This window comes from Diadema antillarum, unplaced genomic scaffold (genome assembly GCF_040938485.1).
Source record: "Diadema antillarum isolate AM-2024a unplaced genomic scaffold, OU_Dant_1.0 seq00000620_RagTag, whole genome shotgun sequence".
In the NCBI taxonomy this organism is placed as follows: Eukaryota; Metazoa; Echinodermata; class Echinoidea; order Diadematoida; family Diadematidae; genus Diadema; species Diadema antillarum.
In genome coordinates this window covers 1,651,927-1,676,139 of record NW_027271543.1, presented here as the reverse complement: position 1 = coordinate 1,676,139, position 24,213 = coordinate 1,651,927, and the positions used below count along the sequence as shown (strand labels likewise).

Sequence of the window (24,213 nt, the reverse complement as noted above, 5' to 3'; positions counted from 1 at the left end):
TGGTGCCGCAGTGTCGGTGTTCCCACCCGGCAAACATGAGCGAAAGTATCCATCCTCTTATCACTTGCGAGCAGCAAACAGCTCCCAAATAGCCACATATGGCCAACGTTCATTAACATTAGATTTGGGTTTGCGCCGTAATTTTAGATGGGTTTTCATAATTGCCGATGTGGCTACACCGATACTCGGTGCCGATTTTTTGCATCACTTCCACTTTTTGGTCGATGTCCAACAACGACGACTGATAGACACAGTAACAAACTTGCATGTCACAGGACAGACTGCGGTTAACGTCGGACTCAACCCCGTCGGCTTACATATGACAGCCGACGATGACAACGACCCATACCGATGCATGCTTACGACCGACTTCAGTGACATAACCAAACCGGTATACAAAGAGAGCGACGTTCGACATAACATCACACACCATATCGAGACAAAGGGACCACCTGTTAGTGCACAACCACGACGACTGACAGCTGACAGACTAGCCGTAGCCAAACGCGAGTTCGAACACATGCTCGAGCTCGGCATTGTGCGACCGTCCAACAGCCCGTGGTCATCACCTTTACACATGGTGCCCAAACGCACTGAAGGGGATTGGCGGCCGTGCGGAGACTATCGCGCCTTGAATAAGGCAACTATCCCCGACCGTTACCCCGTCCCTCACATTCAGGACTTTGCCTCAAACTTGCACGGCAAGCGCGTTTTCTCGAAAATAGACTTGGTAAGGGCGTATCATCAGATCCCCGTAGAGACTGATGACATTTGCAAAACTGCGATTAGCACACCATTTGGCCTATTCGAGTTTTTGCGTATGCCATTTGGGTTACGCAACGCAGCTCAGACATTTCAGCGGTTTATTGACCAAGTTCTTCGTGGCCTCACATTCGTTTATGCATATATAGACGACCTCCTCGTGGCAAGCGCGAATCACGAAGAACACGAGCGCCATCTGCGTTTGCTTTTTGCAAGACTGCAAGAGTACGGCGTAGTAGTAAACCTAAGCAAATGTGAATTCGGGAGAGATTCGCTTGATTTCTTGGGCCACCGCATCAATAGCGAAGGTGTGAGCCCACTGCCCGAAAAGGTTGAAGCCATACGTCAATGCGCCACGCCCACTTCGGTCAAGCAGCTGCGTGCATTCTTAGGCCTGGTCAATTTCTACCGTAGGTTTATCCCAAACTGCGCAGAAACATTGACACCACTCACGGACCTCCTCCGGAATCGTGCAACACGCTCGCGAAAACCACTGCACTGGACACCAGCATGCGACGTGGCATTCGACGAAATCAAAGAGAAAGTTGCACAGGCCACACTATTGGCTTACCCTTCTACCCAATCAGCGTTGAGTATCATGGTCGACGCGTCCGACAGAGCAGTCGGGGGCGTGGTACAGCAACTGACTGACGGGGCCTGGCAGCCAATCGCCTTTTTCTCTCGAAAGTTGAACGCAGCGGAGACGAGGTACAGTACTTTCGGACGAGAGTTACTTGCTATCTACTTGACTATCAAGCATTTTCGTTACATGCTTGATGCCCGTGACTTCTGTGTATATACAGACCACAAACCCCTGACTTACGCGTTCAATGCAAAGCCAGACCGTCACAGCCCGCGCGAAGTACGGCAACTTGACTACATATCCCAGTTTACTACCGACATTCGGCACGTAAAAGGGGCAGAAAATGTAGTAGCCGACATGCTCTCCCGCCCTGCGGTAAACGCACTCCACACGACTGAAACAGTAGACTACGCATCGATGGCACAAGCACAGCAGTGCGATGACGAGTTGCAAACAGAGCTGCGAAACCCACATACTAGCCTTAAACTCGAACGTTTGCCTCTCATTTCTACTGGTGGTGAGATTATTTGTGATATGTCAACCCAAAAGCCACGTCCGTACGTTCCTCAATCCCACAGGCGCGCGATATTTGACTCAGTCCATGGCTTATCTCATCCTGGTGTTAAAGCCAGCCAACTAGCTATCACTTCTCGGTTCGTGTGGCCAAACATCAACAAAGATGTTCGAAAGTGGGCACGCGAGTGCATTCCTTGCCAGAAGTCTAAAGTTCATAGACACGTCAAAGCTCCTCTCGGCACATTCAGTACACCTGACGCACGATTTGCGCATGTTCATATTGATTTAGTAGGACCACTGCCTACTTCACAGGGCAATGCATACGTTTTCACTTGTATAGATCGATATACGAGGTGGCCCGAGGCAGTGCCCATACCCAACATAACAGCAGAGACGGTAGCTAAAGTGTTTGTGGAACGATGGGTAGCAGTGCACGGCGCGCCGGAAACGGTCACCACAGACCGTGGAGTTCAATTCGAATCACGCCTATTTGAGCAATTAACGCGGTTGTTAGGCACGACTAGGATTCGCACTACCGCCTATCATCCGGCAGCAAACGGGATGATAGAGAGATTTCACCGCCAGATGAAAGCTGCACTAAAAGCGAAGAACGACCCCTCCCACTGGACTGAGCATATCCCGATCATCTTATTGGGCATTCGCTCTACTGTAAAAGATGACCTCAAGTGCTCCCCAGCCGAACTTGTCTACGGCACGACACTGCGCTTGCCCGCTCAGTTTGTTGCTCCCCAGCAGACCACTGTCGACCCGAGCGATTATGTTTCTCGATTACGTAACCACATGTCTCAATTCACACCTACTCCGCCTCGCTCCCAACACACGACTACTCACGTGCCGACAGACCTGCACACTTGTTCTTATGTTTTTGTCCGTGTTGATCGAGTTCGTAAGCCCTTGCAACAGCCCTACGATGGGCCTTACAAAGTGTTACGACGCAACGTTAGGCATTACACACTCGAAATCAATGGCAAGAAAGAGCAGGTGAGCGTCGATCGCTTAAAAGTCGCGCATGTCGAGAGCAGCAGCGCGCCGGACGATGTAGTAGTGCCTCGCGACACAACGCGTTCCCCACTCGAGTCTCCCCCAGCGACGTCGACGGCGTCGGATACGCCCGCTGCGAAGTCGGATCCACCGGTCCGACAAACGAGATCGGGGCGCCATGTCAGATGGCCGGCGCGTTATGTGGTATCGTTAGGATAACGTTATTTCATTTAGTTACGAGGCGTCTGCCATCACTCTTGATGATGTCGAGGTTTTAAGGCAGATTTAATTAATTAATGTGAATACTATGTGACTGTCATAGGTAATTAGTATGTATGTTATATGTGTACGCCTTGGCCGTATACAGTTTGTACAGGATTTTTTTTTGTGATAATTTGTTATCATCTTAGTTTCTTTTGCGTGATCTCAGAGTTACCCCCATAGAAGGAAAACTTACCACGGGCGGATTCACTGCAACCAGATACATTAAGTTTCCGTATTTTTATTGTACATGTATATTACTTTGTGTGCTTTCTGCGATACTCTAAATGTAGTACATTGTATAACGCTTAGGGGCTGCCATCGCAGAACGACACGAGCAACATGACATACACTTTTTTGTGTCATACTTGGCCGATATGCTTTGTTTGTACTTTCCGTTACAAATTTTTATCTGTGTGTATTATTATCGAGTCCGTGCTATAATACATGGTCCGTGCTTGAGGACGTCGAACCAACACACGGTTCAGTCAGATCGACCTCATAGCATATTATTATGTACAGTATTTTACAATAAGTTTTGTTTGCTTTCTAACAACCTGCATGCAGTCCTCAAGGGTATATACACGACCATTGTATTGATATTGTGTTTTTGGCAGGTAGTAAAACGGTGTACATACAGTTATTTTTTCCTTTTGTCGTACGTCAGTGCTGGTCAGGACTTACGTACTAGGGGGGGATTCCTTGTAGCAGCACGTACCCCGTTAGTCTGACTATAAGTCACCGGCCGAGAGAGGGAGCTATTTCAATCGGTATTATATAATCATGTCACTCTCTCCGGACGCTCCCCGATGGCAAAAAGAAACAAAAGAACTAATTTTTGCTGACCAGTCCTTTGACCACGGTTATGTAAAAAGGTACACGTAGGCTTATCCCATCATACTTGCCACGTAGCCCCCTTTTCCTAACATTAACCGTGGACATAGCTTTTTCTCTCACTCTGGCTCCTCAACCTCCAAAGGAGATGGACATAGACCATCGCTCCCCTGCGTCCGATACAAAGGGGAGATGTAATATTATACTTTCCAGAGTCAAGTCCATCCCGTATTGAGTCAGTTTTACATTGTACTATAATTCTTGGAGTTCATACAATACACCACATCGGTGAGGTGCATGTTTCAAGCAACATTAATTCTAAATAGTTGTGGAACAATTGTTATGAAGAGGAGTTGCCTTCCTGTCATATTTGCGGACGCTGCATGAGGCTTGCATCAAAGCTCATCATCTCGCATCTCCTCCCATCGTCAACCCCGTCGTCAACGACTAAGGATGAACTTCATCCATGTCCAGCTCTCGACGAACTAGCGTAAATTTATTGTGAATCTCCAAGTGGGATCGCATCCGTAACAATCGATGTCAACGCTATTGATGTGAGTGCCGGGCGACGACGAGGCGGCGAACACCGGTCCCGTTCCAGACAGTACGTGTACACGTCAGCATCTCGACCCGGAGTTCATCGTGGCAGTGCGCACTGCAGTTCGCGATCGCGATTGAGGTCCCCTTTGGAGAGTGACGTGGCCGCTATTTTACGCTGGAAGCGACTTGGGACTCTGTTCGGACTGTCGCGGTGGTTCGTAACTTATGCACCATTTTATTTGTATTACCGCTCATAATGATTATAACCACATGTATGTCCCCTTTAATTTTAAGACCTCCTTTTAAACGTTTTGACCAAATATAATTTGGTGTGATTGCTCATGGAGAGTCGTAAATAACCAATACACTGATTGATTCATATTCTGGGGGAAATACCCTATGATTATCACCTGCGTGTGATATAATGATGTACACTACAATAAAGCGTGTATAGTATTGAAACTTAAATATTCTGTTGTCAACGCCCGTTATTACAATTAGTAAATCGAGTGGAATCATAACTCGAGACGTTGGAATATGGCCGTATGATGAGAGTGTGTTTGGTGTGTAGTTTGTTACATAACGATAATGATAATTATCTTGCCACGTTTAACACGTCCCGAGGCCTACCTTCCAACAGCTACATGTTCACTGGAGCGAGGACTGGAATGAGCAATACTAGAATACAGAGGGGAAAAAAGGGAGACCTACGCGCACTACATTTCAGGCAAAGGGGGCTGCTGCGGCCGCCGGGAACATGGTGTCAACGTAGCATTACGGATTCCTCCATCCATCTCTTCCTTTTTTTCACCTCTGATTTTTCTCTCCCCTCCTATCTTTTGATTTTTCTGTTCTTTCTATCCCCCTCACCTTGAATATTCAGTCTCTCCCTTCCTGTTTCCCCTTCTTCTCCCATTTGTTCTGCCCCCTTTCCTTTTTCTTCTCACATCTTCTGATTTCCTTGTTCTCCTGTCTACCCTACCCCAAATCTTCTTCCTCCCTTCTTGCCTCTCCTTCTTCTCCCCTGATTCCTCTGATTCACTTGATCTCCTTTCTACCCCCCTCCAAATCCTGTTCCTCCCTTCTCGCTCCCCTTATTCTCTTCTGATGCTTCTACTGCCCCTTCTTTCTTCTCCTTACATCTTCTGATTTCCTTGTTCTCCTTTCTAACCCCACCCCAAATCTTATCCCTCCTTTCTTGCCCCTTCTTCTCCCCTGATTCTTCTGATTCACTCGATCTCCTTTTTACCCCCCCCTCCAAATCTTCTGTCCCTCCCTTCCCACTTCTCCTTCTCCTCCCTGGAATCTTCTGCTCCCCCTTCCTTCGTTCCTTCTTCTCCTCCCATCTTCTGATTTCCTTCTTCTCCTTTCTATCTCACTTTGAATCTTCTGTCCCTCCCTTTCTGCTTCTCCTTCTTCTCACCTGATTTTTCTGCTCCTCCTTCCTTCTTTTCTTCTCATCTTCTGATTCACTTGTTCTCCTATCTACCACCATTCTCCCTCCAAATCTTCCGCCCCCTCCCTTCCTCTTCCTTCCTTTTCAATTCTACTCACTCTACTCTCCTCTCCCCTGCTAGCCACCATCCTCCCCTATCCCCTGGCTTTCAATCCCAGAACTTATGACAATTAAGGTTGCCTCCTTTACTTCTTATAAAGAGAATAAGGTTAATTATTTATTTCATTATTAAAGGCTTAAATATAACTACGTTTAAATGGGAAAAATCAGTTTACTTTCAGATTACACTAAATTACATAAGTGAAGACATCTTCAATACCGCTCTTCATTCATTGTAAGCTTTACAGCAATCAAGATGTTGATCTTTAAGCCCAGCAGCATGACCAAATGAAACAAAATGAAACGCTGTCTTCAAAATTATAAATAAAAAACATGGTTTCAACATGACATTCATGAAGTGATTGCAATTTCAATGATAAATTATGTTATCATATAAACAACAGACAATAAACACACCATTCAATCTCACATCTGATACAAGTGGTATGAAACTTTCACTGGTTGGTCTAATCGATCTCTTGAATAGCAAATCCAAGTTTGGTTTTGCTCTTCTTTCACAGCCTACCCAAAACCAATAACATTTCACGCAACATCAGTTTGAGCTTCGATATCTTGACTTATCTGATATATCGACAAAGGCTTCCAGCATTTCCTCAGAGCAAGCTTTCCATGTTATAAATACTGCATGTTCAATGACACTGCTCATTTTCACTTTCAATCGTCAATAGACGTCTGTGGTAATGTTTTCATTGCTCACTATCCACACTTTTTTTCCCCTAATTCTGCATGACAGTCTAGGAACGTAGGGATTTCCCTTTATCACTGAGAAAACAGATACTGAGGGACCTACGAAGAAAAATAATAATACGTAGTGGACGTTCACACGATTCTTGGAAATAAGCAAGTATGATGACACGAGGTACAACAGCGTATCTCAACCCACTCGTATCTTGCAATCTCTGATGTCATTTATACGCTGAAAGCTCACGTCTTGTGAAGTTGTCATCACATATTTAGTCATCACATTCATAAAGGTGACACACGCTGAAGAGTTGGGTGTGTTTGACTGTTTCGAGGGAATAGAAGCTGTGTAGCTGTGTAAGTGTGTAGTAAGAGTGCATATATTTTATGTACGTTGAAGATGTTGGTTCAATAACATGACACATCAATAACAACCGACAGTCCTATGATTTAAAGGCAACATCACTATCCTTCACAAAACTCTCGCCTCTTCCAGTTCAATTAATTGTGGCTATAAAATTGTGTGCTTCAATCAAGAATTCACTAGCTAAGGAGGGCAAATTTTGTCTTATTTGTGCTATTTGCTTTGTTTAATAAGCCTTGTATGTCTATCTACCTATCAATTCATCTATCTTAACATACACACACATATGCATGTATATGTAATAATCATTAAAACTAAATACTGTAAAACATGATATATTCGCGGCATGAAATTTTCGCGAATCGGAGCCGACGGCCTTTTTTGCGGCATGAAATTTTCGCGAACTGCCACTGGCATTCAATGCATATAGTGTAGACAGGAACTTTCGTGAATTTTGGCGCTCGCGAAATTCACGAAATTAAAATGCACGCGAACATTCCTCGTTCTACAGTAGCACTCTAACTTTAATCATGAGCATTGCATATTTTCATAAACTTAAGAGACTTAACTGGAATTTTAAAGACATGTCGGAAGTCAGAACCAAATTTCATTTCTGCACAGTAGAACGATTCATACTAACTCTTTTCTTGCACACAACCTTGCCTAACTATGTCTAAGTTTGATGCTAGTCTAACTTTCCCTCATTTGATATCCTATAGGCCTACTTAAATGCTAAAGCTTGGGTTTGCAATCTGGATGAACACACGGATATTAACTTTATCAATCATGAAGCTGCTCAATGGAAGCTTCAAATCAGCGAGCGTTACTGTGCTAATTGTGTCACAAAGCACATCTCCTGTATATCATGCCAGCGTGACCCCGCTCCACTGCGTAAGCCAATAAAGAGGGGCATGACCATTTCATAATTGCATTAACCTTGGCTTTACCAAGACCGGCTTTCCTGTTTGAGAGACGAAGGCAGGGACGAAGGCAGGGTGAGGGGTAGATTAGTTGGGGTAATCATGCTTTAGTTCCCCCTCAACATGACTCACTGTCACATGTTCAAGATGTTACTGAGAGCAAGGGGAGAAGCGTATGCACTTGTACATCCAGGCATCTCAACCCTTTTTTGACAGTTGTATTAAGGGAATTACTAAAGCCAGCCAAGACTGTGACGTGAAGTGGAGGTGAACTCCCACAGTTTTACTCATCAGCCATGTGATGAATGGCACGCCATACTTTACTGGGAAAACAAGAACTCCTCAATATAAATGGATAAACAAATGGGGGGTGCGTGTCTGTGTGCACATGTATATCTGCTGTAATACACACGCACGCACACACACTCACACACACACACACACACACACACACACACACGCACAAACACACACATGCATCTCATATTATAGCTCACACTAGTGCGGTAGAGAAGCATGTTCTCTTAAAGAGGAGAATGAAACCCAAATGTCGATTCAGCGAATACAGCAACATTAGTAGAACACATCACTGAAAATTTAAGGAAAATCTGACAATCCGTTCAAAAGTTATGAATTTTTAAAGTTTTGGTGTCACTATTGCTGGATGGGAAGACAACAAGATTTTGTGACATCATGTATGGACAATGATATAAAGAAAATATCTAAAACACCATAACATATTTGAATTTTTCTCACATAGTAAAAAAGGCAATTGCCTTACCTTGTTCAAAAGCAGGGGGAATAAATCATCCTTGAAATATGTCAAAAACAAGTCAGAGGATCCCGAAATATTATTTTAAGAAATTCTCTTTATATCATTTTCCATAAGTGACATCACAAACTGAAGAACTAGTAGATTTCTCACTCAGCGATGGCTGCGATGGAAATGTAAAAATGCTTAAACAGTCAAACTCACATAGCAATACCATTGTAATATTACAGAATGGACCAAAAAAATTCCGCACTCTCATTGGTCAAGAGCTGTGAGTTATTTTATTAGCTGCTCATTTGATATCAAATGACAATAAAGATCACTCATGGTAGCCACTGCAAACATGCTAACGTGCACTTGCTGGAATAGTTTGTGCACTCAGCAAGCATTTGCACACTTTATTGGCACGAAATGACTATTGGCTAGCTAACGTGCACCCAGTGAATTTACTGTGAATCCAGTACGCACACCTAGCATGATGCATGGCTACAATTACTGGTTGCGCAGAATGGTTAGTCATGCATCTATGGCAAGCCAAAAGGAAATGCATACAGTAAATTTGTCATGCATCAGCAATTATTAGACACAAGATTTAAAAAATGGATTCATCATGCTATAAAACAGATGATGCACACATCTTTACGTTTGTCAGTAGGAATATGCGGTAACTATGGAATCTAGTCTAAACCCATACATCTTATAAATGCATATAATTCCTATCAAAAGGGTCAATAGAAAGCTGCAATCTCATTGGTAGACAGCCATGTATCAATCTTTACTGGCAGCACGCTTGATCACTGGCGATACCCGCAGTAAACATGCTGTCACATGTACACTCATTTAACAGAGTTCGTACACTTAGCAAGAGATGGCTTGCTATTCATACAGTAAGAACGAGTAGCCTGTGTTTGTGCACTTGGCAAGCATTCGCATACTTGGCAAGAGATGGCTAGTCAGGTATCAGTAAAAAAATTTATGCATCAGTAGTTACTGATGCATGGTTTTTTCTATGACACAGCAAAGAGAAAGGCTTGCAAATTAAAAGAAATATGACTAAAGCAATGGCTTTCAGGCAAAAATTTGTTACCATTCTATAAAACAAAATGATCTATGTATTTTTTTGTGTATCGGAAAGAACAGTGTGCATGTGGTAACTATGGAATGTGGCCTAAACCCACTTGTCTTTGCCTCACATTCCATAGTTACCTTGTGCACATAATTCCTAGTGATGCAGATCAAAACCGTGTATCATTTGTATAATGCACTCCAACCTGTGCATCATTTGTATACTGTTACACTCTGTATATGGTGAGCATCTTCTAAACATTATGATATCTTTCTCACATGAGTCATTATTTTCAGCTGCTAGCAGCCCTGAGACCGACCTAAGGTCAGTGATCTAGTTCTTCAAAGACTGCACCGTACTGGTTTCCAATAGAAATGGGCTCACACTGCAGCTTCAAAGGGCAATCCTATCCTAACAATATCACAGTGTTTAATTTATGTTCTTAATGTGACATTTCCATGAGAAATGAGATGTTTCCTTCTGCCAGAACCTGAAGAGACACTTCTCAGTAAGAACTGGGTGGATCTGAGAGGAATAATTGCCATCAATCAGATATAGGAAATTTTGAATTTGTTATGGGGGAAGCAGTCTTCAGTACTGGTCATTAGTATACTAACGCCTGATGATAAAGTTGGGCATTTGGACAAAATAAAAGACTGGTCAATTGATACCTCTCAGCCAATCAGTTGATTAGGATCCATATTACCATTTTATAACAGATACTACTGTGAGACATTTTCATCACCGTAGACAAAAGAGAATGCACTACTCTACTGATATTTAACAAGAAGACACTATTCAACAGAGTGTCCTGTTTGGTATGGTATGCATAAACTAACTTAGGCACAGCTGACACACAAGGCACACCCGAATTGTTATACCCCTCTTTCAGACTATCAGAGTTTTCAGACCTTTCTGAGTTTTTGTATGGATCTTAAGGACATTTTTATGTGTCTGAATGCTCAAATATTGAAACACCGTATCAATATACATCGTATATCGAAACGATGTTTTGAGCATCGTTTCAAATCATTATCCTATATCCATATGACGTATATTTGAGTCTGAATGCTCTCATATCCATACGTCGTATGAGTACGTGGGGCTTATTCGCAGCGCGCACAAAACTCGCGTATCCACAGTGCGGACTTATAACGGGTGGCTGACAGATTGATTGTGATGTAATAATGATCTGGCGCGAACTACCGGATGAATCCAAGGCAGCGTATAAGCACTTTGCGCAAAACCTGTGTAGATTACGTACTGCGCATGGAAGAGATTCACATCTACTCACAAAATATCGCTTATGCACTAGGTTTGCCTGCTCCGATACGATTATCGTATAACGGGGTGCTGTGTCTGAATGCTTTCATATCGAAACGTCATATATCCATACATCGTAAGAATATACGATAACTCGGTGTGTCTGAAAGCGCCATGAGACCCATGCTTCTCAACCTTTTTCAACCCGAGGCCCACTTTGACTCCTACACTTTAAGTCAAATTTAATATGAATCTTTTCTTTTTTATGTTTTGTTGACATCTCGGCCAACCTGTGAGAGCTTCTCAGCACACTAGTTGAGATGTGCCCTTTAGACCATTCCACAGTGGCCATGTACACATAGTTCTACTAAATTTGCATAAGATACTCCTGTGTATGATCATATAGTAGAATAAACTGTTTGTTTGCTTTTTCGAAGTAGTTACCAATTCCAGAAAGTAATGGACTTTCATACGCATGAAATTGATATTGTAGCCACATCCCCTGCCGCATGAAAAGGATTTACTGGAAGCATGAAATTTTCCTTGCACATTAATATTTATGGGATACATGACTTTAATGGGGTCATTTCCTGTTTCATACGCTCACTTCAAAGCAATTACCTTTTCCATTTACTCTTTGGCAGAAAGCCACGTTTACTGCAAATTCTTTATACTGGTTTATCAACTTTTTACAATTTCAACACTTTTTCTTAAAACCTGCAAATATGAAGAAAAATCCGGAAGAGATCATGTGCAGCTCCGAGTTAAATTAAAGCCACAATGATATCATGTATTTCCCTTCTTTGTAAAGAAGTGGGTCAGCTTTTGAACTAAGTATACCATTCATCTATTCCAAAGAAAAAGAAAAAAAAAAGCAGCTAAAGAGTAAAAGATGTCCATTGTGGCAGGAAGGAAGTATCCCTGTGGTGCTAGTACTTTGACCACGAACAAGGAAGCACAAAACTACACACTATTTACAGTGCCACACTGATTTACAGGCTGATCATCGTCAAAGTTACGTACGCATGCTATTTGTTCACTTGTCTGCACTTTAGCAGGACACGGGACACAGGGGTTCAAATCTGTGCAAGGCTCGTAGGGAAAGAGAAAGAATTTAAATACCATATGTTTTCGACCCGACTACCCGAACCTGGTGGAAAGTTTGCTCGATTGGATCCCAAGCAGTGTATGTACATTGTACATCGCTTGGATCATAATCCAACTGATCTCTATGTAAGATACTTACATAAAGATCAGAGCATAATCCCTGCAATGACTGGTGCTCAGCTTTGTACGTAGTCGCTGTACACAGCCCACATATAGCTAAAGAATTTCACTCAACTAGAGTTCACCGTTAGCAATAAGTGTACACTTCAGTGTGCATATTCGCTGACAGGCAGTTCTAATCTAGCAGGCCTGCGCTAGTCATGGTTTTTTATGTAGGTGGGCAGCAAACCAAATTCAGTTCAACTGAAGAACCATAATATCTGACGACCAACTTCTAAGCTGTGCACATGCATTGACATGACTTGGTGATCCTTATCACGCATAAAATGTATGAATTTAAACCCTGGAATACCCGTTTTCATCCAATTAAACTCTCGAGTCAAAGTTAACCATTCCTCGCAGATCTGTTCAACTACCAGCTACCAGCAACATTTCCCATGCCAAGATTTGGGTCAACTGTGATGAGAGGTTATACTGTGACCAAATATCAATGGCCATGGCCCATGAATATCCGCACAGCCACTGCAGGCACTAACTACATGTATTTGGTAACAAATCAAATATAAATCAAAATAGATATAAATCACAGAGATGGTTGCTAACGAACTCTTAAGAGAGAATGTACTCAGAAAATAAAGAAGTTGCATAAATGCCAATGGTAAAAAAAAGAAAGAGACAAAGCAAACACTGAATCAGAACTGGACATTGGCAAATATCAAGTCACCCAGATCATCTTATTGTTTACCAACATTCTTCGTTTCTGCATAATACAATGTCCACACAATACAGTGTACATCCTCCACAATTGAAGAAGATTTTTTTTTCCAGTATAGATAAGAATAATAAGAGTCATTCATTTAAGTTTTTGCATCAAAATAAATGAGAATTTACATGAAAGCAGTGTGCTAGAAACCTACTTTTCCACATGCCATTTGTCCTACATCATCAATCATATTCTCAGTTAAAGCCCAAAAATTTAAGAAACACTGGTGATCCAGTGATCTTCCCTATTGATTTGAACTTGAAAAACGCAGAAGTGGATTTCACATGGTCAAGTAGAAATTCAACAACTATAAAACTAACCATTATAGTTAACATGGTCACAGATCCATCCTGCAGATCATAAAATCACATCAATTTTTCCCTCTCACTTCAATTATCTCTTTCCGCTTATTTCCACTGTGTTCTCGATTCTTTTCTCCAGACTTGTTGACCCTGTGAAAATTGTCATTGTGAAGTACTATTGTACATTTTCTGTCCTGAATCATATCAGCTTAGTATCTTTGTCAAAAGAAAGAAAAAAAAAAGAAGTTAAAAAGAGCCAAAAGTGGTAATGTAAAATTCCTCTTACCAGGACTGTGAATTTTTCTGACAGCAACTCTCTGCTTACTGGTTCTTCTGTGGGGTTGAAATTGATCAGTCCTTCTCGTATCCTCACTTCCTGTAAAATTAAGAGCACACAAATGGGAATACATTGATGAATTTAATAGATAATTCCAAATGAACAAAATCCCAAACAATCTTGGCCATTTTCTTTTTCTTTTCTTTTTCCATTATAAAGACAGACTATAATGATACTTTTTCATAGTAAGATATTCCATTGATGTACCAGAGGAAAATCAGATGGAGACTTTCACTGTTTGATGCTTGTGGTAGTTGCTCTCATTAAAAGCTATTATTTCAATCAGTTTTGAAACAGACTTGGCACAAGGCACATTCAAGAACATTTATTTTTTTCAGTAATTTAGCACACTGTCCAGGAACACAGAATCTGTGGATGAAAAATCTATTATTATACAATATAATCTTCTTCGATACAACTTGAGAAGTAAGACATCAACACTGCCAGAAGTTCTGGGAGACAACAGTCCCTTCTACTGAAGATGTTAATGGGCTTCTGTTTGTAACCTGAATCCTGTTACATATATGGTCCCATAACTAGAACAGGAACTGAAAGTGCAGAGGCATACCATGTCTAAAGTAACTGTAGAATGGGTAGAATGGGCAAGTTCTAAGGGTATGGCAGAAGACTCATGTAACATTATACATAAAATAAGGGAGTTACGAGACTTTAAAGTTGCACATACTTTGACCAGTCAGGGATATTTGTCGCAACCCACATGCAATATTATAATATGCAGATGAGGTCTTGAAGTTATGCTATTATCTGTCACATGTCTCAAACTCACCTTAACATAAATCTTCACTGATTTATATCCTTTTTTTTTAAAACAAAGTATCAATAAGAATATTGTGTATCATCTGTATCAAACTAACCTGTATTGCAATAGATTCATACTTGTGACTTTCAAGGGGTAGGGGTTGTAGTTGCTAAAGTATCAACCAAAATAAATGGGGGATATCAAAACCTTTTTCTTTTGAAACAAATCTTTTATGTTGATAAAATGACATTATGTTAGCGAGCTTTCTATCTATTGATCAAAGTAAACATGAAGATGAGCTGTATAACAACTGGCTTCAAAATAAAACAAAAAGTCTATCTCTAATGAAAGAGATGCTTGTAGGAACAGATGAATCTTGTAATAATGTTTTCCTTTTCAGTCAGCACTGTGATTGATGCATTAATGCCAGTAAAGGTATCTCGCTCGAGAGCTGCATGTAAATTGCCAATAATAGTGCTATTTTAGATTTGTGTTTGCTCATAATTCACTCTCAGAGAAGAAGCTTGTTGTTAAAATGGATATGCACTGCTCCCCTGTTCCCCATCTAATTCCTTGAACAACGAGGGAGAAAATGACAGATATGCACCATGGAGTGTGTGGGTGGGGGGGGGGGGACATCTCAGTATTCCCTCTCTGTCCAGTATATATCTGTAAAGTTACAAATGGATTTTGAAATCTTCAGAAATCCTGAGTCATCAGAAGTGTTCTCTGCACACACCACCACTGCAAGCCTCGATACGCTTGTGACACTTTAATTAAAGCCCAGCCCTTCAAATGCTCACCGCTCAACCACTTTTTGCAAAAAACTCCCATCAGGCACGTACGTGCAAATAATACTGCTCTCTTTTCTATTCTCTCTCTATCTCACTCCCCTCCCCTTGCCCCTCACCCCCCCCCCCCCTTTCAGTACTAAATGAGCACAATGTGTGCATATTCAGTATGTATTATCATCAACTCCAATACATTCCTGTTGCTCTTAAGTGTCACTTTATCAACTCATTGTCCATAAAAGCTTCCTCCTAAAACCTGGAACTGGTGAATCAGTTGAAAAGGATGAAACAGAAATACAAAGAGGAAGCTTTTATGAGACATCAGAGAGTATGTGTGTGCATGTGTGTGTGTATGTGTGTGCGTGTGTGTGTGTGTGTGTGTGTGTGTGTGTGTGTGTGTGTTAGTTGCAGCAAGTACAGTTTCTAGAGTAATGAGAAACTGAGCACAAAAGTGAATGTAATTATTTGCATTAGAATGCAACAGAGAGTAGTGTACAAAACTCAAAAGGATGAAAGAAGAAATTTGATGAACATTTTTGTGCCAATGAATACTGGAAAATGTCTATATGTACACATTGGTACAACATACAATTTGTACAAATCCCTGGAACTCCGGAAGACAGTTCAGATTTTAAGATTACACTAGACACAAAGCATAAATACTTGCCATCAATAGATGTAGCATCAGTATGAACAGTTCTTGTCTCAGTGCCACCTTCTTTAGATACACTGAAATCACTATTCTTCTATTATATGCTCTAGTTTCGTATTCAACCCCAGATTCCTGTTCTCTTAAAAGATCTTTACTTGTGATATCCTTCACATGACAGTGATTAATGATCAACTATGTGGCTAGAATATTGCAGATTGCACTTCAAATGCAACAATGAAGCAATGATAGCTCATTGAGATGTCTACACCGTTCTTTCTTATTCTGAGATCGCAGTGATAGAGTGATCCTTTTGGATATTGCAGCAACCTATCATTGCCAAGATTCATTTGCAAGATATCTAAGCATAAAATGCCTTTAATAAGGATACATAATTCAATAGGCACAGAAATTAGGAGAGAGAAACAACACAAGATGAACGCGGGGAGCAGTTAAGCTGGAAGATATGGAGAGAAGAGATGGGACACGAATTGGAGTAGGAGGTAAAAAAAAAGAAGAGATGTAAAGAGCAGGGAGAAGAGTGATTCAAGAGTGGATGATGAGGTTACCATGGATATAAAAAGGTCAAGCTGGAAGTTATAGTGAAGAGCTTCATCAATTATGTATGCTGTGCATTTTTGCCAGTGGGGAATCACAAGAAGATATTCTTTTAATATACATCAAATGCATATTGTATGAATAGACACATAGCTGATGTATCACACAAACACGTATACATACAAGTACTATTAAAACACCTTTAATACATCCTTAATCCAGAAGACCTTAACAATCTATGCCAAGCTATGTCATGGCCCACACAGTGTACTAGACTTACAATACTTTACTAGTTTAGTGTCTACAGCACTTGCATGGCTTGATATGTTTGTTTGTTGTTGTTGTTGGTTTTTTTTTTTTGGGGGGGGGGATATTTTCATGCACTGTTATTTCCGCATGTTTCTACAACAATCACATGCTATTATTTCACAATTCAAAGACGATCCATGACATCTGCAAAAATAAAACTACTAAAATTTCAGTTCGTAGAGTGTATGTCTGAGTACTGTTGTCTGTGTATTTGTGGAGTATGGGTTTGAAATGAATGCATCCTCTCTCAACCCCATCTACATCTCTTCTCTGTATTCATCATCTCCACAAATGTGTGATCAGCTCTGTCTAAAGCTCATGCAGAACAGTGTGAAACTTGTTGCTTCCTCCAGCAAAGAGGTTGACATTCATTCATTCATTCATTCATTCATTCCTTCATTCATTTGGCAAAATATAAAACAATATACAACTTACAGATCATTACAAAGAAACAAATACATGCCAAATACATACATTGCAAGAGATCTTTGGGCAGTGAAAGGTTCATGTGAGATGACCCTTGGCAAAGGATCTCAAGTGTTGTTGTTGTTGTTTTTATTACCAGTATTTTTATGGGGGGGGGGGGAGGCAGGGAATGCACCTCCGATGGACTATCAGTCTATAAAGTATTTCTTTCAATATCATGCATTTATCATCTCTTTCCATATAGTTTAAGTACAAAGTTGTTAACATCATCATTTTCATTTATTCAAAAACACAAAAACTGACACCAAGCAGTTTGAAGATGATTTCAATTTGCAAGCCATGACTGTGCAAATGCCTTTTTTTAAATTTTATTTTCAAAGTTTGGTAAAGTCAACACAGCCCTTATTTTCGAATGCACCTTTAAAGGGAAACTCCACCCTGAAAATTAGTTAGTGAGAACAGAAGCAGAAAAATTAGCATAACAGGGCCCTGTTTTATCAAAAGATAAAATCAATTATAAATTTCCTTAATACACAGGCTACCATAGACTTATGATAGAAATCAACTATATAATCAATTATAATTCTTCATTAAACAGGGCCCAGGACAGTGAAGGTTTGAGCAAATTCTGATAAAACTGAAAAAAAAAAGTTTTTTCAGTGGTGGACTTCCCCTTCAATTACTGGAGAACCATTCTCGACTAGCACTTGTGCTAACTTTTGGTTCTTCAGTTAACTTTTTTTTTTTCTAAACAATCAAGGTAAATATGTATGTGTTATGTTTATGTATGCATGTTGTCATACATTGTCTCCTTTTAACAACATTTTGTCTAGATTTTTTTTCCCCCAAACAATCAAGGTAAATATATGTATTATGATTAAGAACGGTGTATGCATGTATCAATACCTGTACATAAATCTTTGATTATTGTATTTTTATTGTCATACTTGCATGCTCAGGCAAAAAAAAAAAATAAAAAAATGAACATGAACAAGTATTCATCCTCTCATTTAGATATGTTTTGTTGTTAACAAACTAAACTCAAACTCAAGAGTACCTAGAATGCTAATGATGTTGCAAGGTTTCCTTCTTTTTATACATTCAAATTTGAGGTAAGTTCTTTGACCTTAGGAAAGTAATGACAGACTAGACCTTGAAAACATTTGGCACCTACAAGTACAATGTACCTGCAGTGCAACATTAATATTCATGGTTCCAAGAAAGAGAGGCAATTTCCATAAACAAACCTCTTTTCTACGCAACACACCCAACTTTATGAGAAAGTTTTAGAAGTCACAGGAAATTTAATGACTTTTTAAATTTCATGTGATCCTGAAGAAGATGTCATGTGACCGACCAATTTTAAACTCTAATATTAGCCTAAAATTGTACCACAAGACACTAAATCTAAGTTCAAACTAAACAAAACAAATATGAATAAAAGGACTGCCAGTGTAATGCTGTAAAATGAAAATTTTTGCAATGCAGAAATTTTTGCACATTTCGTGCGAGAAGAAACTAACGTGAAAATAAAAGCACACAATTTATCTTTTTTATAGTATTACTATTTTTTATCAATCTCACAGAAACAAAGTCCTCACCTAAAGTGGGTTTTAATAAGTCTACTGTGAATATAGATAGTTTCTTGGGCAATTTTTCATGTTTCATAATGGACCAGTTAAATGTGCTGTGGCTACTTTCACTCAAGAGCCTTTCGTTCCTGACAGAGCTGTAAATAATCTGTAATAACTTCAAGGGATGGGTCATCAATTATTTCCATATTTAAAACAATTTTCACTTCATATTTGCTGGTAGCCTCTTGCATTTAAATTCAAGTGGTAAATTGGCAATATTTGATCTCATTCTCAATCATCTATTCCTTATTCAAATGCATCTGATGGTTATGTTATTGCTCTTCATCCATTTGTAAAATGCCTCTGTCCTGGAAATGCCCAGATAATATAGGAGGACACACATGTTGGTGTTGTCAGACCTGATCACTGGCTAAACAAGATTTTGATCTGCCCATCCCAGCCATCAGCACCTACTATGCCGCAACTATTCCTGGATTCCTAAGAATGGACGGGGCGGTGCTAGCACCTTCATGACAGGAACGTCGACCGCGAGCCATACGCTTCTTCGGCGCTTGAGGATACTTTATCACACACAACTGTACATCCACTCACCTGCTGAGATTCACTGAGAGCAGCTCATCCGCATCATGAGGAAGTGGGCAGCTGGTGGGTTTGATTTGATCAAACAGGCTCAGAATGATGTCAATCACTCACTATGTAAATATATTATATACCTAGCTCCTTCTCCTCTATCACCACCCCTCTTTACTTTCCTTGCCTCTTCGCAACTCTTTTCAGCAATGTCAGATTGCTAATGGATGGATGGATTTATTAGTGGTTTCAGCTGCCAAATCCAATATTCTTGCAAACAGCTTCACCCAAGAGCAGCCCTTCAGAACAGTTTCCTTGATGACATTGGATACTACATTTAATACCCCTGGGTTGAATCCCTCTTTTATACTTCTTATTTAGAGTATGATGTTATATCATAGGATGTGGGCAAGTCATGGACACTCACCACACATACCTTAAATTGAGTCAGGCATAAAATTTGATTTTTATTTGTGCAAAAACATACGCACAATAATACAAATCTCTGTTACATCGACTATTTGTACATCTCTGTTACATCGACTATTTGTACAAGAGTATTAAAAGTAACAAGAAAGCTGAGATGGCATCACGCAATTGTATAACATCGATCTCTGTATTATACTACAATCACTACTAAAAGGTAACACATTGTACTAATTTTATACAGAAGGCTAAATTAAGACCACAGATTTTTGTTGAGCAAAGCAGCCTTCCTGGTACTGAAATTTTACAAAGTAATGATGCCTAGATAATGCCAAATGAGCTTATCACCATCAGTGTGCAGTTACACATGAAATGAACACATAATGAAAATCATGGTAAACTTAAACACCACAGGTATTATCTACTAGTGGCATATCCCATAGAGACAGCATATATTGTGACAGGTAATTGTTTCTCTAAACTAAAGGAATAATAGGGCCTATATCATCTCCTTCAAAGAAAAATAATATCCATGTCAGTGCATGTGTTCATTTCGGGTCTAGGGCAATTACCCCCTGGGCAATTACCCCGCACCCTTCCCCTAGCCCTAATCCTAATCCTAATCCTGAACCTAGCCTTGACCCTAACCCAAACTCCTAACCCTAAACATAACCCTAATCTTTACTCTAACCTTGCCACCAACCAGTATTTGACCGGGGGTAATTGCCCTCTGGGGGTAATTGCCCGGATACGGTCAGTAAGATTTTAGCTCTACTGTACACTGTAAGAGACCTATAAGGGACAGAGAAATGGAGTTGGCTAGTGAACTTCCTTTTCTCTATAGTACAGTTAAAGGACAAGTTCACCTTCATAAACATAAGGATTGAGAGAATGCAACAATATTAGTAGAACACATCAGTGAAAGTTTGAGGAAAATTGGACAATCGATGCAAAAGTTATGAATTTTTAAAATTTTTGTGTTGGAATCGCTGGATGAGGAGACTACTACAGCTTGTGAGTCATATGCGTACAACAGTATAAAGAAAATGTAAAAGAAAATTCAACATATTTTCACCTTTTTCGCATAATAAAAGAGCTCTTGACTTGCCTCTTTCTAAAGGCAGGGGGAATAATATTACCCATAACATTTGTCGGTAACGAGTCAGGGGAATGTGTACTTTTTCAAAAGATGGCATTTTGTGAAATTCTCTTTATATTTTCCTTATATTGTTGTACGCATGTGACATCTAAGTTATTCATACACTGGAGTAGTCTTCTCATCCAGCGGTTACTGCACAAAAACTTCAAAAATTCATAACTTTTGAACGGATTGTCTGATTTTCTTCAAACTTTCAATGATGTGTTCTACTAATATTGCTACATTCTCTCAATCCTTATGTTTATGAAGGTGAACTTGTCCTTTAAATTCCTGTTCATCTTTGACGTCTTGGTTTTTCTTCAGCATTTTCAGAGGCCCTAAATCAGAGGGGTAGGCCTATACTTTTTCAGGTAATGAATGACTTATGGTGATTGTAACTTTAAGGTTAGAATATGTCTGACACATCAATTAAATATATGTTCTTCCCTATAAACCAAAGTTCTTACCTGTGTGGGACCCAATGATAACTTGCCCACAAAAGTTACTACATTCTTTGCTTCATAAGAGAGGTGTTTTTCCTCTGTAGGCATTAGTGTACCATTTCAATGTATCTATTTATCTGGACTTGCTTCGTATAAACTTAAACAGCATGACTTTCATTTTTGGTTGATCACAGGAAAGGTATCATTTCATTAACTGTATACAACACCAATTCCCCTTTTGGATTTAGTTCAAGCAAATGACCCACTTCCATATTATTGCAACATATGTGCTGCTTTATACCACCCTCCCCCCTTGTTTTCTTAAAAACAGCACACACGTTTTGAGTCTCCGATGGAACTATCCCTCAATTAGACTTATGAAAACTGTAATTTTCTTGGAAGTGTGACCTCTGTTTTTGTTTTTGTAGCACATTTGAGAAATGCTCCGCTGATGAATCATGCTCACATGCAGTCTTTACTTTTCTACTCAAGTTAGTCTAGTCTCATCTACAATTAGCATATTTCTGGTTCGCGCTGCGACGACGCTGCTCTGCAAATGAGTATCACTACCCTATACAGCATGCCAGAGAATCCAATTAAGGTTTTTGTTTAATGCCTGGACTCCTCATTAGTTGCTTTACAGGTGTGGAGGAGGAATAGTGACGTCCGCTCTGAGAATGCACGTATTGCCTAGCTCATTACTGGAAATTCACTTTCTTATCATGACTGCTGAAAGTGAAATTCCTGTAATCATTAAAAAGGGCACTCCAGCTGTTGTCTACTTTAACAATTTCATTGTACTTTGTCCCTTTTGGCTGTCCATGTCTTCAGGAATATGCATAGATTAATGATCCAGCCATCTTTTTCTTTCTTATTATTCCCTAATCTATAATAAAAATTATATCATTATCATTATCATTATCAACACTATAATCATTATTACCATCATTGTCATTGTTATCACTATACAAATCACCATCATTATTAGTAGTAATTGTTTTATTATTGTCACTACTACTGAAATTGCCATACACATCAAAACATTACTGAATTAGCGATAGGATTATTATAGCCTATTTCTAAAATTTGGTGGCAATACTAGAAATGTGTATAACTGTACATCTTATGAAAAAGAGTTGGCACTACCCTACACTGTAAACTGGGATATGACTGTACACCTGGTTACAGTGTGCTGCATCACAGGTACCGGAGAAGTATGCAAAGAATGCAAACACAATTACAGGAGACTAAATCTTAACTTTAGGCATCTGTCAAGTTTTTACTGCATGATTAACACTTTTACTTTTTGGCTCTTGTTCTTAACCAAACAAATGAAAAAAAAAGACAAAACATAGAAGAAATATGTTAGCACAATATTCAGACCATGACATTAAAATCCAACTTCTTTTTATGTCATCCCCCATTACCATGAATATGTTTAAAGCTGAAAGTAGTTGCAGAAATGCATTCATCATACTACAGAAATATTGCGTGGCAGTCACAGAGTATGTGACTCATACGATGGACGAACAATTTCACTTCATAATCATAGCTGTATCTATTTTTTTTTTATATGAAAGAGTAGAAAATACGTCATAATGATTACACAGACAAAATTTCTCATTTCTAAGATTGGCATTTCCTTTAACAAGCGCGACTTCAGGATCTTCTCACCCAGTGTTACAAATATAACCTGACTCAAAAAAAAAATCAATTAACCAATCATCTCTACAGGGAATTCTATGTCAAATAGGATTGCAGGGGAAAGTAGCGTACCACAGAGGAGTGAGACACACGTTAGGTGAGGCATCAATCCTCTGATTGCAGAATCGAGCAGAATTTGACACCTGCCAGAGCTGACTCACACCCCCGAAAACCAACCGCCTGGGATCAAATTCGCACGGACTTCCCCTCTCTGCCCGCTCACACCAATCACTGGGTTACAATCACTGCATGATCCACTCTGTCCAATGTCAATGCTCAGGCACAACAGGGAGGTGAGAGGAAAAGGAGTGGGCACTGGATTAGTGTCTTTTGAACCATCCTCGGAGCCGCACTCCCCAAGAGACCACTCCACTAACTAGATTACTGCCGCTTGGCCGCACAGTGCACATGCGCAATCCTTGTCAACAGGCTGGTGGGTCTCACCCCTCCCTGGCCAGAACCTGGATTACTCCATGTGGTACTGGATGGGTGGTGTATACTGGTGCATAACTGGTGCATTACCCATTGCTGTGCCTGCAAACAACACTGGTGCATTGTGATGTGCAGTGAACTGGTTGCATGGTCACATTTTGAATTTTGCAGCTAGTATTCAAGGTATTATAATTTATGTGCATTTACATGTCCATGTACTATAAGATTTCTTGGGAACAAATGTACTTTGCATGCTATTATGGTGAAATAACTTTTACATGAAATGGAAACAAATTAACACAGACTTAAAAACATTTAATAATAATGATTAGCAGCACCAATAATAATATACTGATTGAAAGAATGTGAAGGAAACATGAACAGCTGAGTAGTGGAACACAGGCCCTAATAATGTCTGATGATAATAATAATTTTAATACCAAGCTAGCACAGAAAATACTAACCAGAACAGCAACAACCATCATAAAAATACCCATTCAGCTTTCAAATAAGAATAAAACAAAAACAGAGAGACAGACAAAAAAAGCGCCATGGTGAATATCTTATCAGGCATACAGTGATACAGGACATGTGAGATAGTTCAGCTCTCACTGAACTCTCACATGTTTTCACCATACACCAG

At 40.0% G+C, this 24,213-nt stretch overlaps 1 protein-coding gene across 1 annotated transcript in view; it reads right to left on the bottom strand.

Moving 5' to 3' along the window:
- The window catches only part of LOC139736042 (tyrosine-protein phosphatase non-receptor type 9-like), a 128,943-nt gene that overhangs the window by 47,950 nt on the left and 56,780 nt on the right, over window positions 1-24,213 (bottom strand). Inside the window, exon 3 of the mRNA XM_071646787.1 lies at window positions 13,719-13,808. Within this exon, the coding sequence (XP_071502888.1) occupies window positions 13,719-13,808 (90 nt within the window). The remainder of the gene's footprint in view (window positions 1-13,718; window positions 13,809-24,213) is intronic.